Source organism: Rousettus aegyptiacus, unplaced genomic scaffold, assembly GCF_014176215.1.
Source record: "Rousettus aegyptiacus isolate mRouAeg1 unplaced genomic scaffold, mRouAeg1.p scaffold_m13_p_8, whole genome shotgun sequence".
NCBI classification, from domain to species: Eukaryota; Metazoa; Chordata; class Mammalia; order Chiroptera; family Pteropodidae; genus Rousettus; species Rousettus aegyptiacus.
The window spans coordinates 85,800,406-85,818,971 of record NW_023416311.1 but is presented as its reverse complement, the minus strand read 5'-3'; the positions used below and the strand labels follow the sequence as shown (position 1 = coordinate 85,818,971).

The following is an 18,566-nucleotide window of genomic DNA, read 5'->3' as shown; positions in this document are numbered from 1 at the left end:
TGAAATTTAGGGTTAAGTACCATTGTTAATCACTCAGTCCTTAGAGAAACATAAGCTGGAGTATATATTTGGCCATCAGGTAAGGTCAAAATTGACATAATAAATCAAAGGGGTAGTTGAACATGTAGTCGGGTGCAAAAGAGTATGGCTTGAGCTGAAACAGATCAGGGAATCATGAGCATGGTGGTAGTGACAGTTCAAGACATGGTAATAAATAACATTTCCCAAGGAGAATATGTACAGTGAGGAGAGAAGAGGTCTTAAAGCTAGACCTTGAAAACCAAGACCATTTTAGCTAAGGGGTATTGATAGGGACTTAAAGAAGCAGTGGGCAAGATATAAGAAGATAATCAGAGGTGAGAAGGGTCAGAGAAGTCAAGAAGCAGATTCAAGTGCCACTTAGTGTTCAAGTTAAATAAGGTCTAGAAAGTGTTTACTAGATTTAGAAACAGGACATTAAAAGACATTTGCAAGATTTCTTGGTTAGTAGGTTGGTTAGTTCATTGTTTGACAGGTTGGTTGGTTGGTTGGTTGGTTGTTTTTTTCATAATACTGCTCAAATGAAAAATCAGGTAATGTAGGGTTTAGGAGTAATAAGCAAGAAAGAGAGTGTAAATATAAATTTCTCTTTTGAAAAGTCTGTAAAGTTAAAAGATAGACTATAGAAGTAGCAAAAATAACTGAGAGCCAAGGGTTTGTTTCATTTCATGTTGTTTAAAGTGTTTTGAGCATGTTTCTTACAGAGACAGAAGTTAAATTTACCTAAATTAAAGAGAAAAAAATGATATAATGCATTTTTGCATTATCTGTTATTACAAGAAGTTCTGATATTGAAGATTGGTGATGACATCATCTACCTCATTTTCCTAAGAATTTAAAATTAGCTCTATTTTTAAAAATCTAAGTTTCAACATGAATTTCCCTAATTCTCAAGTATGGTTTTTTTTTAATTCTAGTTCATTTGGAATTTAGTTTCCTCAAGCTATTTCTATAGGTATACACTCCCAATAAGTAATGATAAGTTATGAAATAATTGTTTCTAAATGCAGTGATACAGTGATACCATATCAGATCTCAAGAAACCAGACAGGGTGATCTCAGAGGTACAACAGAACTGTAGTTTGGGGAAAATTTCTTGGGCATCTGCCACATAACACCTTATATGTTGTTTCATGCCTTTCTTACTTAGCTGCCTAACATAAGTCTAACATAACCCTCTTAAATTTTCCCAAGCAACTGTAATCCATTATTATTAACAAACACAAATTATAAAATATGTAATATGTAACATTTATACGGTAGTAGAGCGTAACCTAATGACAAACATTGACGATTTTGAAAAATAGCTATATCTCCTTCAATAATATCTGCAGCCAAAGTTTTACAGCTTTTTTATTTACACACACCTTCCAATGCTTTTATTATAAGTACACCTCTTCATTACTATTTTCACTTAATAGTCTGTTTATTTTGGTAAGTAAGCACCATCATTTAAAAGAATACGGAAAAAATATAATGAAAAAAAGTTTAAAGTGTTTTTAGGAAATAGAATTGTTTTCACTGGTTCTTACATTTTCTAGAGTATTAAACATAGGTAGAGTTAAAAGAAATCTTTGTAGTTTTATCTTCATTTTATTTGTCTGCTTAGACAAGAACAATTCAATTATTACTCCTAACTCTTTACTGTCCAATATTTAGCTTCCAATATTTGGTTAATGGGGCACCACTACCAACTCAAGACTATGAGCTAAATAACTAAAATTCTTATAGACAGGAAAATAATATATAAATTCTATCGGTATATATATATTTTTTAAGTCAGAGAAAAAGACTGAGTTGCTGGATCAGTATATAACTGAACACCTTCGAACAAAGGATATTGTGGTTAAAATCATGGGCCCTGAGCCAGATCCCTGAGTTCAAATCCCAGCTTCTCCACTTAGAAGCTGTCTGACAATTTAAGCTCTCCATAATCTGTTTTTCTAAGCTATAGCATGACACAAAAAGTACCCATTATAGTGTTGCTGTAAGGACAATATAAATAAGGTGAGACAATATAAGTAAAGACCCTCAGAACAGTGTCCGGCATATAGTTCAAACTTATCAGGTAATATTGCATCCAATCACCTTTTGTAGAATAAACCACTGACTGCTGCTTTTCCCATGGTGACCACTTAGAACATTTCAACAGTAATTCTTTTCTACTCCATTAAAGTAAAAATAACTGTGACAGATAAAATTTTGATTGATTGTGGACGTTTAAGTCAACATAATAGCATGCTTTTCAAACAAACAATGAATGGTATGGCTAGGCATACAGATTGCATATTTTGTGAACTTTATTCAAGCTTAGATAAAGTTATTATGAAAAGAATTTGAGACTGTGTGGGTATGCAGCTTGTTTTAATACTTGATAAGAGAATTAAAAAGGGAAAATTTCAAAAAGTATAAATTTTAAAAATCACAGTAGTAAGGTAACAGGAAGAAATCCTATTTTCAAACATCGCTAGCTTCCAAGTGTTACCTTATCCGGTTGTGTTTCCTAGTTATTAGTTTACAGCGATGTGCTTGTATATCGTATCCGTGGCACTGATTTAAGAACACATTTTGGTCATTCTTTTCTCTTGCTGTTTGCCTGAAGTGAGCTCTCACATAATTAGGGCTGAATACACTGCACTTTTAAAATTAAACCAAGCCTCTGGGAAAGAATCATGGAAATAGATGGTTAAAGGACACCCAGGCAATTAACAAGCATGATAAAGTTAAAAACTGAAGACAAAAGTAGGTTAAGAGCTTTTCTCTCTCTTTCCAACATGATTTGTTGATACAGAAGGAATATAAATTAGCTTCATTTTAGATAGGAAAGAGATACAGACAGTCCATATTTCAGTCAATAAGTAAATTTCTTTGCTATTTTCCAATGGAGTTTTCTCTCTTTTAAGTACACAGTTCTGAGATAATTATCAACTTGAATGACTTTTGCAACAAGCCTGAAAATACTTTTTGCTTTCTGGAGTCACAACAGTGTAATGATAGACTATTAAGATTAAAATGTTAAAATTTAGAAATAATTTTACCCCAGTAATTTTTTTTTTTGCAAAAACAAATAAACAAAATAACACCAAAGAACAAAACACACACACACACACACACACACACGATGTAAAAGTTTATTTATGGTAGTTTAAAAAAAGTCTGAGGCATAAATAGTAAAAAAAAAAAAAATCAAAATTTAGCTGATGATTAAATTTTATCAAATTAATGCATCATAACTCTCTATAGCAGTATATCATTTTGTACTATTTCCTTATTGGCATTCTTTCTCTCCTATGTATCTGTCTTCTGCAATAGACAAGAAGTCACTGAAAGGCTATGACTTGGTTTCATTCTCTTTTGTATCTAAAGCATCAAACATCCCCTGAAACCATACTCAGCACTTAGTAAATATTTACTGAATGAGTGAATTCATGTGTATGATCCCATGTCTTTTAGATACTTTTTTATACTTATATGTTAACCATTAACAGAAAATTTTTTTTAAAAAGGAAATTTAATATTTATTAAATATTGGCTATGAGTCTAGTATCTTTCATGTCTTATATTATTGTCACCATATTGTTTTTTGTTTGTTTGTTTGTTTTTTTAGGCGAAGCAACACTTGGTTGACCTCACAGATTGCAAGGACCTTGTCAGTTTACAATCTCTTATTTTACTTTTTATTTTTTTTATTTTTGAAATTTTTGTTACACCTACAGCACCTGGTCTTCCTAGGTGGACTCCTATTCAAGTACTAACCAGGCTCGACCCTGCTTAGCTTCTGAGATCAGACGGGATCGGGCTTGTTCAGGGTGGCATGGCCGTACACTTGTCAAAATATTCTTAATGATACAGATATTATTTTCTCAATTTTCATAGATTAGCATCAAGGAGCTTGAACATTTCTTCAAGTCAAGTAAAATCAGTTAAGGTTCTGACTTTTCTAAGAGATTACCTGGGTGATTTTCCTGCCATAAAGTTGCCATTACATTGCTTTACCTTAGCATTATTAGGGTTTTGCTGCAAATACAAATCAGATCTGTGAGTAGAGAGACACACAGTAATACTGTACTTCTTTTTCATTATAGCCTCAACTTTCATCTTGGAAATTAAGATCTCTTCCCTTTTTCCTCTCACTTTTTATTGTAAAATAATACAGATACAGAAGTTCACAGAAAACAGTGGTTTATTATAAATCGAACACCTTTGAAAGCATCACCCAGGATAAGAAAGAACTGCGTCATCTACCCAAAAAGCCTGTCCATGTGCACAGTCCCAATCACTACCTCCTCCCACCCTCTAAAAAAGTTCTGCTGAATTTCATAATAGTTGCTTTCTTGAATTTCTCGACAGTTTCATCACAATTGTTCATCCCATATTGTATAGTTTGATCTGCTCCAAATCTCCACATTCAGTTTAGATTGTCTTTTAATCTACAAATTCCCTTCCACCCCATTCTTTTCCTCGCTATTTTTCTGTTGAAGAGCCGGGGTAGCACTCCCGTCAGTTCTCCAAGACTGGATTTTGCTGATTACATGCTCCAGGGGCAAGTTCAGCATGTTCCTTCACCCTTTGTATTCTCTGCAGTTTGTTACTTGGAGCCTGAGGCCTGATTAGACCCAGATTTCAATCCTTTGGCAAAACTATGGGTGACTGGTGTTTTTTCATCAAGAAGATGCAACATTTGGTTTTGTTATTTTTTTATTGTTAGTGACCACTGATGCTCAATGTCTAGATGCATTAATCAAATAGGTGTAGTAAAATCATCATTTTCTAATTATATCATTACCTTTCCATGTATTTGCTTTAATAACTTTATAAGGACACTCTCTTCTCCCTCTACTATTTGCTTACACATCAGGGTAAATGCTTAATTCTGTCCCTTTTTTAACAAGGTTTCAAGGTAAAGAATTGGGTCCCTATGAGTTTTGTAGGTAACCATTTTTTATATCATTATAACCTCAAATTAAAGTATCTGATGAGTTTAAATTCATTGAAATTCTTATCCACTTTGAAGATCATCTTGCTTTTTCAATTTGGCTCCTGATTATTTTTTACATTACTGTGGAAGTAAGTCTTTAATAACTTCTTTACTATCTGGTATATCAAGTTGTTCTGGGCCCCTAACATATATTTCCTGCCCTAGACCTGGGATCAGCCATTTCTCTTCAAATTACAACAGACCTCTTGCTATTGGATTGTGTGAATTTCATTCCCGTTTCAGCCACACTTTCAGAAATATCTGTTGGTTATGTGGGAGGTTCTCGGGTCTAGCTGATGACCTTGCTTCCCAGTACTGCCCACCTCCACCCTCCAGGGAGGTTCAAAAACAAAGGTCCTGCAGTTTTTGTAGGTCCGTCCCACCTTACTCATCTTTTAGGTTCATGAGAACAATTTTGCCGTAAAGGTTGTCCATGGTGTTTTTGATTTTGCTACCTTATTTGCTCTGTTTTTCATGTGCAAAAACTAAGCTACCACTATCTTCTCAGATTCACAGGACTTCTCCTTTGGAAATTTATACCAACTTCAACTTTCTTAGATCAAGGTCTCTGATATCTTTTCATTAACTTAATACAAGGACCAATTTAATAGTGCTCACTCAGAGAAATTTTGGTTGAAATTTTTTTCCTAACTTTATGTTTGGTGAACACAATAAAAGAACCTACTCATCACAGAGTTAAAATTCAAAATTAATCCCCTTTCGAAACACTGACTCAGTAGTTTAATAATTGTACCATTATATCAAGCAGCACAATTTGGCAAAAAAAAAAGAAAAGAAAAGAAAAAGAAAGAAAGAAAAAGAAAAAGATTATACCTGCAAGAAAGTAATGTTACTCTTTCTTAAATGTCATTGCCCAAAGAGATATATTTTCAACTCTATTTTGATAAAGATAGCATTGATTCTAAAGACAATAGCATTTAAATACCTTTTATAGGACTGTGAAACAAGAACCATCCAAGATATCCATAATATATATATCCAAATTATTTTTAAAACTACATTAAAAATAAGCATTATAGTAAATATAATTAATATAAGTATATATGTATATTATTTTAATTGTCTTCAAATCTTATTTCCAGATAATTGTATTGGGTTAGGTTGTCTACACTAAATTAAAATATTCAGTTTTTTGCAGGAAATATAGAGAAAAAGACCAACTGGTTGTTGGAAATTGTATATAAAAACATTGAAGTATAATGCTGCCAAAATTTGTTCATCTGTGCATGCCTCTAGTCCTGGGACTACAGTGGTTAAAACAATTAAAAAACAAAACAAAACAAAACGAAAACCTCACCTTAAGTAAGGTTTAAATTATAGATGAGGGGACATAAAATAAAATTAGATAAAACATTTAGTATAACACATTGTAATAAGTTCTATGAAGTAAAGGCAAGGCACAGATATGCGGAACAGCTGATAACCAGGGTTTAGTACAGGATTGAATTTTACTCAGGTTACGTTTATTTATAATTTTCTATTATGAAAAATGTTAAAATTATCATCCTTGCATCCATCTATTTGCAAAATGTCATTTTTTTGTAAGATAATGTATTATCCTCTATATTTTCAAGAACTTTTTATATCGAGCCAACTTGAACTTTAGAAAGGTTGCAACACTGTTTTTGGAGTCAGAGTGATACATCAATGCTTTTCTAGGACCACTGATCTCAGTTATTTTTACCTGTTATAAATCTAAACCTATTGGATTTAAATTTTTACAAACTCATAAGAATAGATTTTACTCAATTATTTTAGTTAAATAATACTAGTAATTATATAACATCTTTTTTATATTAATTTGAAATTTTCAGTTTTCAAATTTGGGTATATAATTTATATTTTTGGTTTTACATTTAGTAATTTTTTTCTATTATATATTCTCATAGTTGGCAATGTGTAGTTAAGTTACTGATACATTTTATTTATCTTATAATCAGCTGTCTTACTGAATTTTATACTTAATTTTATCACTTCTCAGTTGATTCATTTAGCATTTTAAGGTAGAAAACATCATCTGCAAGCAAAAAAAAAAAAATTTAGCTTCCTCTCATCCCAAATATATTTCTAGCTATAATTTTGTGCTTTACTGCCCTGACCGACCCATCCAGAACAAATCTCCAGTCGATGTCCGCTAACCAGGTATCATCTAGCCTCAAAACTAAACTACTTTATTGATTGTGTGAAATTTTCTCTCTCAAGGTGTCTTTCTAGCTACAGATCTAATTTTTAAATGGTTTGTCCAAGCAAAATTCTCTCATTGTATCTTCCATACGTTGTTTTTAGTATCACATTTCTATGTACAAATATTAGATAGTTCAGGAAGTCTTAACTTGGGGTCCAGGAATAAATGTGTTTGAAGGGAATCACAAACTCCTGAAATCACAAAATTCTGTGAATACATGCACTTTATCAGGGTGGAGGGTCCACTGCCTTCCTTTGATTCTTAAAGTAGCCTACGAGCCTAGAAACCTTAGCTAATATAAATGGAATGGTTATGAATGATTAATATAATCAATAGTTGCAGCTAATCAAATTCTGGGGTTATTTATAATATTTAATACATATACAACCATAACTAGGTGTTTTTATCATATATTTCTGCTATGATAGATAGATTAAAAATTCTAACTCATAGACACAATATCTATCTCTAATTCATCCTAATTCACTTACATGATTATTCAACGCAAATACCAAATTTGCTGCTCAGAACAAAGACTTTTTAAAAATAATTTAAACAATCAATGACTTCTACAGATAAAATAATACTCAGTCTACCTACAAATAGTACTCATATAATTTTCAATATTTATTTTCTCAGCTTCTGATCATGTCTCTCAAACATCTATAATTGTATAATTTTAAATAAGGTATATTCCCTTTTTAAAAAAAAAAATAAGGTTAACACATCCTGCAAGGGCAATAAGTGACATCTACTCTTAAACGATGTAAAAAATATTTTTAACTCATTGTTTAAAATATGCAATCTTTCTTAAATATTTCTAAATAATCATCTTATGACTATTAAATTGAACGATAAAAAAGAAAATGAAAGAATTTAGCAAGTTATGAATCATCTTATTTGACTCATATATAACACTTAACCGATTTGAAATAAGATCCCAAATGGTTCAACTATGCCATTTTTTGATGGAAATAAAGATTAACAGAAAGGAGTACATGCAACTCAATTCCATTAGAATTTTCCCTAAAAGCTATTTCTAAATATTCGATACCGTAGCATTTTATAAACACTTAGAAGATAATACAGGTATATCTAGAAAATTTTTCAGATAGAGGATGTATTAGAAATGTCCAATGCTAATTGTCTCATGAGTGAACCTATTTCACATAGAACACACAGAAACTGCCATTGCACATCAGGTCTTCTGTTGTCCAGACTTCCGTGAAGAGAAAAATGACAACAACAACAATAACAATAGCTTATCACTTACGTGGTTTTGCCTTCATAGTACATTTGCTTAAGGAGTTCTGCAGACTGTTAACTGTGTACATGGAGAGTAGTTGCTTTTCTCAAATAGTTTACACACCTTAATTCTATTTCAAAACTACTTTCATAATAATAGCTACAACACAGCATTAAGTGCAGAGAATAATTTCTGAGCACCACATATCTAGACATTATATAAATATATACAATATAAATAAAAAATACATATCTTCTTACAAAAACCTGATAAGAGATATATATTATTTTAAGGAAGAAAATGAGGAAACTTTTTTCTAAAAGTTTGAAAACTGAGGCCTAGATACTAAGGTGGTATTCTAACTCAAATATCCTGGCTCTGGAGTCTGTGTTCCAGGAAAACTCTATGCTACCTCAAAATATATCTATAGTCTTTTTTAAAAAGTAAAATAGTATCTAAGAATTATAAGAAGAACATGTAAATCCTGCCTTATTCCTCTCACTCTATATACCCACTTTCCTAATTCAAACACTCTAATTGTTTCTTTTGACATTCAATTCATATTTCGAAAAGAAACTGACATATCAACTTTAAATCCTGCTAATTTCCAATAATGGCAGATGAGGATTTGGCTTTCTTAAAACACTCATTTTCATTTACCTTTCTCTTGCCCTCTCAGAATAACTGGACCATAATTATAGCTTAAATCGGTAAACCTCATTACAATATTATGACCAGGCAAGTGTTATTCACTGCTGAGCCAAGCAAAGCAATACATTGCAATTTTTTTTCCTTTTTTATTCACCTTCAAATCATGCAGGACTCCATAAAGGTCTTTTGTTTATTTGCTTGTATTTAATGTACCCTACAGGTATTTACATGAAAGTCAAAGAGTTCTCATTATACACTTTTCAAAGGCTGATATTCAGCCAGTTTTTCCCTTAAAGGCCTTTTTCCAGCCCTCTGCTTTACTACTCCTCTCTAGAATGGTTTCCTTCAAATCCAGCTACTTGGGAGCACTCCTGGGACTTTCTTTCAAGGTTTTTCTGTGTTAAATCTCACATTGTCTTCCTTGGTTTCATGTTACATGATATAATTCTTTGTTTTGCTGGAGTACATCATCCAGTAACTTTCTAAGACATCATGCATGGGTAGTTAAGATTAGAATTCTTGAATTCTGAATGTCTTTATTTAATTTCATATAGTGGCAGGGTATTAATTCTTTTAGAAATCACTCTCAGAACTTTGTAGACTTTGTTACACTGCATTTAACAGTATAGTACTTTTCCTATTTCTTAATATGTAACTTTCTCTTTGAAAAGTGTTAGTATTTTTTAGTGGAGCCCTCAAGTTTCTGTAGGATGACCCTTCATGAGGTCTTTTACTTACACAGTGCTGAACATTCTGAGTTTCTCAGAAAAGATATTTCACTCAGCGAAAAATATTGTTTAAAAAGTCTCTGTTAATTCCATCTGTCCATTTTACGTTTGTTTTCTCATTCTGGAAATGCTTTAATAGACTGTTACCTTATGAATTATCTTTAATTTTGCTTATATTTTCTATACTTTTTTCTTTTTTCCCTAATTCTGAGAGGCTTTCTAAACTTTATGTGACAATTTATTACATCCAAGTGCTCTTTTTTATTCTGAGTGCTCTTTTTATTGTATATTATTCTTATTATATAGATAAAATATCTTCCTGAAGATAGCGCTTATAGAGTATTTTTTTAATAATGTAATTTATATTTATCCCAAGTGTCTGTCTGTTCTCTGGACTTTCTTTTGCTATTTGATTAGGCTTTCTCTTTTATGATGGAAACTTTTCTCAAAAGTCTCATAATCTTTTGCTTTCAGATCATATTAGATGATAGAATTCTAAAATATAATTACAGTCTCTATGTACATATGGGAGGCTTTGTGCAAGGTCATTAGGTAATAAATAAGAATTTTTGCTGGAAATTTTGAAACGTCTCCCATTGGAGGCATTTCCTCCAGTTTCCTGTCTGAGTAGAAATGACCTGGCTCTAAGCATTCTAATGTTACAACTGAGAGTACTATATTCACTAAGGAGATCTTTATTTAATCCTCCTGGTTTCAGCCTTGCTTTCCTGGAAGCTGCTTCTTAACTAGTACCTGCATGTCCTGAGCACTTCTGGGGATCAATGAATTGTGTAAAGAGAACAGTTTTGCGTTCTATTTTCTGAAATGTTTCTGAGATCTCTTGTTCTCTGTTTTCTTCTCTGTCTTCTATTTATCTATGTATCAGTGTTTTGTTTTGTTTCGTTTTCATATTCTTTTGGAATAATTTCAAGAGGGAGGAAGAATAAATAATTAGGTTTATTCCATCATGCTTTTTTTTTTTTTTCAGGTTTGGGGAATTATTTATACTGGCAGCCTTGTTTCTTTTTAGGTAAAAGAGCTGGAGTATCAAAATTAAGATTCAGAGAGGCTGAATTCCTGGCCCACTTTTACACTCTATCTATGTCACTGTGTTCATGCTACTCAATCTCCTGGCAGTTTCATTTAGTCATCTGTATATTGTGCAGGGAATGTAATAGTTGGGACACAAGCTTACAGGTGGCAGTAGGGAGGGCATACTAGGTATTACTACAGGGGGAAAAAAAATTTTCATTATCTGGATTTATTAATTCTAAGATCAAAGGTATGCACTTCCTGGTTGGAGACTAATTCTTGTCCTTCTATTCAATAATATTTATTAAAATCTGGTATATTGACCCCTTGATTTCATATCTAAGAAAAATATAAATATATCTGCATTAAAAAAATGTACAAGAAGGTTCATATGAGCAGTATTCATAAAGGCCGAAAGGTAGAAACAATCCAGATTTCCATCAATTGATAGATAAATGAAAGTCGGTATAACCATATGGTGGAATAGTATTCAGCCAAAAAAAAAAAAAAAAAAGAGGTACTGAAACATGCTACAACATGGATGGAACTTGAAAACATTATGCTAAGTGGAGGAAGCCAATAATGAAGACAACATAGTGTATGATTCCAGTGATATAAACTATCTGGAGTAAAAAAAAAAATCTATAGAGGCATAAGGTAGTTGAATAGTTTCAGAGAGCTTCGTGGGAAAGGGGAAAGTTAGAAATGAGTACAAATGGGTATGGGATCTTTCGTGGTATAATAAAATCTTCTATAATTGACTGTGGTAATGATTGCACAACTCTGTGAAGATACTAAAAAACATTTAATCATACATGTTAAATGACTGAATTGTATGGTGTGTAAATTATATCACCAAAAAAAGCTGTTAAAAACAAAGCGTTTGAGAAAGCTCAGCAGGAAAAACGTCTATGTGCATTTCTGTGGCATTCGGAATATAAAATTGAATAATATTGATGAGATCATGGAGCTTAAATTCTAGTAGAAAGACATACATAAAACACAATTATAAATTCTGATGAGACAAGAGTCCCAGCCAGAAAACGAAATGGAGAAGGAAGTTGTTGAGGGTGATCACAAGGACTAAGCCGAAATCCAAATGACGAAGAGAAACTAGCTCTGATGTAGAATGATGAAACATGAAAAGGGAACTTCAGTCAGTGGGGCTAAATGTCACAAAATCTCTGTGGCAGGAGAGACCTCAGCTTGTTCTAGGAGCTGAAAATTTACCCAGGTGGCTGTAAAAAAGTGAGGGAGGCAGCGGTATGTGATGAAGTTGCATAGACAGTTGAAATTATTTAAGGTATTGTAGCTCATGGGTGGTCTGTCAAATGTATTCGAAGCCTCTAAAGCGTTTTAAGCAGAGTGACATTATTAGACATTAGTTAACATTATTTGCTTTTTAAGATCACTCTTGCCACTCTATGATGAACAGAATGGAGGATAGTTTTGACTTTCTATCATAAAACTGCCTATGCATATCTAAACAGGAATATCGACATTGGTAAACCTACATCGCTCATAATTTTAAGAAGTGTCTCAACCAGTGGCAGTATTAACTGGTAAAATCCATATGTACAGAATCTCTAAAATGTTTGCAGCCAGTAATTCCATTCCTTGAACTCTGCCCAGAATACAGTGAAGAGTAATGCACAAAGATGTCTGCTGCAGCACTATTTATAATACTGAAAGCAAGCATGAATGTACAAAATTTGTAAATAGCTGCTAATTCCGTGTATGTCTAATTAAACTAACTTATTTAGAGTTACAGCTAATGTCTTGAAAATAACATGTCTACATAAGTAAGATTGTCAATTGTAAATTCAGGACATGCATAATTCTACTACTTTGCTGTAACTTAGTGGTCAGTTATTAGGCGAAATAGTTGAACAATATTAGGAAATGAACTAACAAATGTGCAAAAAAGACATGAAATCAATTTTTGTCACTCAAACTTTGGCGAAATGTTTCAGATAAATGCTCAACTCAACAATAATCAACAACTTATGTGTACATAATCATACATAGACATCCCTTGAATAGTTTGTCAGACATGCACAAGAGAGAGAGAGAGAGAGAGAGAGAGAGAGAGAGAGAGAGAGACGAGCGTGAGTGCCAGGAAAGTTTATTTTGCAAAACAAAAAAAAATTTCAGGATCTTCAGAGAACATCACGATTTTCCAATTACTTTTTTTTTCTGGAAAAATAATGTTAAGTTGTACATCAAGATGCCTTCACAAAGAAAATATTTTTAGAAGTACTTAGTGTAAGAGAAAACAGTCTTTTTTCCTAGTGCATGCAGATTTTCTCTTCATTACCACTACCTCTGCTCCTAAAATATATGGTGTCAGCCTAATTCATAGTTTGCTACTTCTTTACACAGGATGATAAAATGAAAATTGGTCACAGACCCTGAAAATGTTTAGTACTTTTCACACGGTGCTAATGGTCTGCCATAATTTATATTGTACTGACAAGAAAGTCCTCATTCTAAGCCCAGTTCTTTCTCTAAATAAGTGAATTATCTGCTAAACACAGAAGTTACACTCAGTATAGCAAAATGCTCATGTGAAAATCATATCAGATACATTTTTCTTTGCTTCATACTCACTTTGGGACATAGGTTCATTGCTCGGGATAATGCTGATTTACAAATACTATTTAAATTGCTTTTTGGTGTTGGTGTTGTTTTGGTTTATGGATTTTGATCAAGCAGATATAGTTTAATTAGGTCTTGTTAAATTAGTCTATGATAACAACATGTCATTCTGAGGTATTCTGTTTCAACTAACAGAGAAAAAAATAAATTCTTATGGTTAATTTTGTCTAGGTTGATATGGAAAGCAAATAAAAGGAGCATTGCTGGGAGGATAGAGAGTGCATTCAGCACAAAGATAACACAACAGTAGGCTAATTAGTCCTTAAACCCCAGAGGGTTGAATTGTTTCCTTGTGAGAAGCTCCTGGAAACAAAAGGTCTCCCTCTACTAACTGTGTTCTATGGGTGACGTCTCCCCTCACTAATGAACACATCAGTGACCTCTAACATCAGTACAGTAGTGGATGAAACAGGAGGCAGAGATGGAAGCCCAGAAAGTCACTTTTCCAGGAAGTGACTCCACGTTTCTACAGTCCTTGTGTACTTTATGACACTATCAGCTTTTCACAGTTATTCAGACTAATTGATGAAAAGCGGTGGAAGAAATAACAAGTCAAGATATAAAATTCCTCCCTTGACAGAGTCAAGACGTAATATATATGGAATAGGAGCATTATTTAAAAACAAACAAACAAAATCCCATCATGTACGGGCAATCCAACAAACTAATGTCAAAATCCACAAAATGGCAAATAGTCTGGTGATAAATTATTCCAAGATAAATTACTTACATAATAAAAATCATCCACAAAAGTATTCTAAATATTCTTTTAATGCATTTGAGTGATTTATATCATAACTATAGATTGGCTATGAAAACACACACTTGGCTAGTGTCACTTTTTTATTAAATAAGTAAAAAGTAAAATTTTAGCTAAAAAATATATAATCACTGTTAGTAATCTCCACAAAAATATTTAACCTCCAAAAATTGTGTGTGTGTCTGTGTGTGTTTGTGTTGTTCACAGGACTCAATAAGATTGAGATCAAATCCTCACTATGCAAAAGATCAGTGCAATTTAATTTTCAAGTAACTATATTTTCCCTACTTTGGGTGCTTAGAGGCCATGGCATAAACAAAAACATAAGACTATTTAACTAAATTCTCTAGCTCCCACCGTTTTTCTAACAGTATTGATAATATTTGACTCCTTCAAGATTTCTAACATCATCCTCTCCTGGGAAAGAAGGGAAATGCAGCGCCTCTGCCCTACTTACACCAGAGGCGGAAAACTGCCTGCCAGACACAGAATAGCACCCGGGCGCTGGCTGGCGTGAGAGGCACCTAGCTAGCTCTCAGGAAGTCTCAGTGGGAGCACAGCCCTGCCGCCTTGGGAAAGGAGAAAGGAACCAGCCTTAGAAATCCTCCTAAGAGGGGATACTAGACCATTAGCCACAGTGTCAATGTCCTGAGTGCCCTGGAGTAGCAGACTCATGCTGCAATCAGTAGCTGACCAAAGATGAGAAGGAGTAAACTTGCCTGGCCAGGCAAGGGTTTATGAAAGTGTCAAGGGGGAATAAAACCCTTTGGGAATCCCTATCTCCATAACCTTGTCCCTCTCCATAGAATTTGTTTAATTGTCCCTTTCTCATAGTTTGGCATTGCAGGAATCATAGCAAAGCGCTTCCCTGAAAATGTCTTCTTCAGAAAAGGGGTTTGAGGTGAACAGATCATGTGTTGAAGATTACTCACATCTTGCTTTTCCTTTAGAAAAAAATACTGTCAGAATTTCGTCATCATCTTCTTTTTCATTACATTTTTCTGACATGTTATAAGTTTTTAGAAATCTTATATTGGTATCTGAAACCATATAAAAACATTAATAAATAATAAGACGTAAATGTCTTCCATTTGCAAATAAGTATTTATATGATTACTTCCTTAGTTTATTGTTTGAAAAATATTGTCATTATGATTTTTAGAATCTATTTTTTCAGATATCTTCCAGTTAAAAATCTAAATCATAATAATTATTTAATTTATGTCTATCGTTTTCTTTTTCTAATTATGCAAATATTCAAATGTTCCAAACTACTTTGCACTGCGATTTGTTTAGAGTATTATCTCACTTTTTAATCATTTCCCATTTCTTTAAGATATATGATAAAATTAAACCATCACTTAATTTTAATTTCTTCCTTTATTTAGTAAGCTTTTTGTTTGTTTTTAAAGAGATATTTCGTGTCGTACAACATACTTGGAAAGATGTGGAGAATTTTTTACTTCATGAATTTCATTCATTCAAAGATTTTGGCATACTATTCCAATTCCTGAAAGGTAGCCTTATGTTTTTATCCAGTGAGTAATAAAAGTTTAATTATTTGATATATAAGATGTAACACCATTTTGAAAAGTGTAGTTTTTTCACATTGTTCAAAAAACAAAAGTATCATATGTAATCCTTTAATTGAGTGTTAAAGTTTAGCATTTTATTTGCATGTGAATACTAAACCAAAGATATTTCTGAAAAAAAAAATGTTTACTTTTGTTATTAAGGCTGAAGGCTGTTACCATATGAAGTTTTTTAATGGATAAAAATATAATACTGTGTTGCAACATATTTCCATTGAGGACTTAGAGAATGATAGTATTCTACACTTAGTTTCAACTTTTAAAATTCTAAAGAATAGGACAATCTTATATACTTTAGACCAAGGTCATTTATCAGTTTTTTCTATAAGTATATTCTTAGTGGAGGAAATATGTTAGGTTATTTAGTAGGTCCTTTTGATATGAACATTTTTTTCAAGCAAACTCCTAATTTTCTATGGACCGTAAAAATCATTAGGTTTCATAAGTCCTCCTTTGAACTTTGCTGTGTGTTTTTTCAAATAAGAATCTTAAAATTATACACTTCCTAAAGTTTATTCACTTTATGCATAGATAATAGAGACTACTGATTTACGAGACTGTATATATCTCAGAAAAGGTGGAGTGACAGTCAGTCACTCCAAAGCTTTATGTGGCCGGAGTATGGGTTTTCCACAGTAAATGTCTTTCAGTACTCTGGACAGCTCCCATTAAGGCCTGAAATTGATGGCAATTCCCCTTAGTTTCTAAACATAACTCAAAGTAATCTGCTTTTTATTGCTATACTTGTTTGCTGTCTAATAGACACCTATTAAAACTGCTTAGTTTGCACACATACTCCTTTCGCTGATTCCTTTTCGAGGAGTTCAGTTAAATAAATAAATAATGCCACCGAGTTACTAGTTTTTTAATGGAAAGCCAAGACTTCTTCAGGAGCTCCTATAACATGGTTGCAGGGTGTGCGCACGCTAATAAGAGGATCTACTTCACGACCTTCATTTGATAATCTCTAAACATGTTTATAACCGAATGAATACTTGGGCGACAAAAAAGACCAGGAAACATCTTAATTTTAAGTGTCCGAAGCAATTTCCCTGACAGCGGACAGCTCTCCTGCCCTTTTTCCTGAGCTAGAAAACAAGGAAAGAGATTTCTGAAATAGACTTGTAGTCAAGGTCAAGAAAGGGTGTCTCGGTTTCAGGAAAGGGGCTCTGGGAACGCCCCCTGTCTCTGTTTCAGGAACTGGAGGCTTCCTGTCACGCTCTTGCCCAACCTGGCAGTACCGGCTCCACTGAAATCTGAAGTCAAGGACTATCCAAGCGCAAATTACCCTTAGCCTGCCAGCCACTATTTTGAAGACATGCATTGAGGATACCCGGTGCCTATAAGCAGATGAAAAGCAGATTAACGCTCCCCGGGGGTGAGAGCGGCTGGAACACTAGGACTCGTGAGTGCCTGTCTCCGGTTGTCCCAACCTCTTCTCGACCCCAGGAGCGCCTTTTTCCCCTTTTGGGAGGACCCACTTCTTGGGAGAGCATCACCAGCAAGGGTGGCACTCCCAGGATGACTTTCTGGCCGCTCCCTTACACGCTTACATCCAAAGTAAAAGTTTCCCTGGCCCAATTTAGCATCCTCCTGTCCGAGGGTAACGGTGGCCTTCTTCCCCGATCTGCCCGCAAAGTTCACGAAGCAAGGAAAGGAGAGTCTCCCCGGGACTCCCAGGCCACAGGAACTCATCAGTCAACCCCCTCTTGGGTGGAAACTAGTTGAAGAAGAGTAGAGCCTGTTCAGCCCCAGTAGGAGACGCCGGCAGCGCCACCCCCGCCGGCCCGGCACCCCCTCCCTCGGAGTCCCCTGGCGCCCCCTCCCAGAGCCGGGAAGCGAGTTTGCGGGCTCGCGAGGAAGAAAGGGTGGGGCGACGATAGGGAGTCCTCACCTGAAATCGCTGTAAGGGTGGATAATCCAGAAGCCTGCAGTTTTAACCCTTTCCTGCTCCTTCTCCACCGCCTTCTGGCTCCCGAACATGCGGAGGGAGAATTTGTTGACCCCGGGCTGCAGCATGGAGGTGAACTGCCTCTGCATGAAGCCGTACTGCCGCCGGGGCCCCTCGGCGTCCTCGAAGCCCCCGGCCGGCTCCTCGCCGCCGCCGCTGCCGCCGTCCACTTTAAAGCACACGGAGTTGCCGTGCTCCTTGGCGCCGGCCCCGCCGCCCCCCGGCGGGGTGCCCAGGCGCTTCTCGCCCGCGGCCGGCCCCGCGCCCGTCGCGGGCGCCTTGGCGGGGAAGACGCTGTTGCCATCGTCCCGGCTGTTGGACGAGGAGTTGGGCTTGCCGCCGCCTTCCATGCCCGGAGGACGCGGCCGGCGACGGCACGGGCTCCAGACTCGCCGGCCGCCCGGCGCCGGCAGCACAAAGCTGAGCGGGCAGAGGCCGGATGCAGCTGCCAGCGAGCCCGACTGCCCGTCGCGGCGGCGGCGGCGGCGGCGGTGGCTGCTCCTTCCCGCCCGCGCCGCTGCTCGCTGCGCGCCTCGCTCCCGCCGCCGCCGCTGCCCTTAGTGGCTGCGCTCTCGGCTCCGCCGCGGCTGGTGCTGAGGCTGAAGCTGCCCGAGCAACGCGAGGCTCGGCTCAGCCCTCGCGCGCCAGCGCCTCCCCTCGGCTGCCCTCTGCTGGCCGGAAAGGGTCTCCGCCCGCCGGCACGCCGCACACTGTCCCTCCACTCT

The 18,566-nt window shown here is 35.6% G+C and overlaps 1 protein-coding gene and 1 pseudogene across 1 annotated transcript in view; both read right to left on the bottom strand.

Annotated features, from left to right (window-relative positions):
- The window catches only part of HCN1 (hyperpolarization activated cyclic nucleotide gated potassium channel 1), a 315,929-nt gene extending 297,718 nt beyond the window's left edge, over positions 1-18,211 (bottom strand). Inside the window, exon 1 of the mRNA XM_036225740.1 lies at positions 17,785-18,211. Coding sequence (XP_036081633.1) covers positions 17,785-18,191 — 407 coding nt within the window. The 5' untranslated portion in view covers positions 18,192-18,211. The remainder of the gene's footprint in view (positions 1-17,784) is intronic.
- On the bottom strand, positions 3,747-3,865 carry LOC118607428 (annotated as a pseudogene).
- Positions 18,212-18,566: the final 355 nt, after the last annotated feature.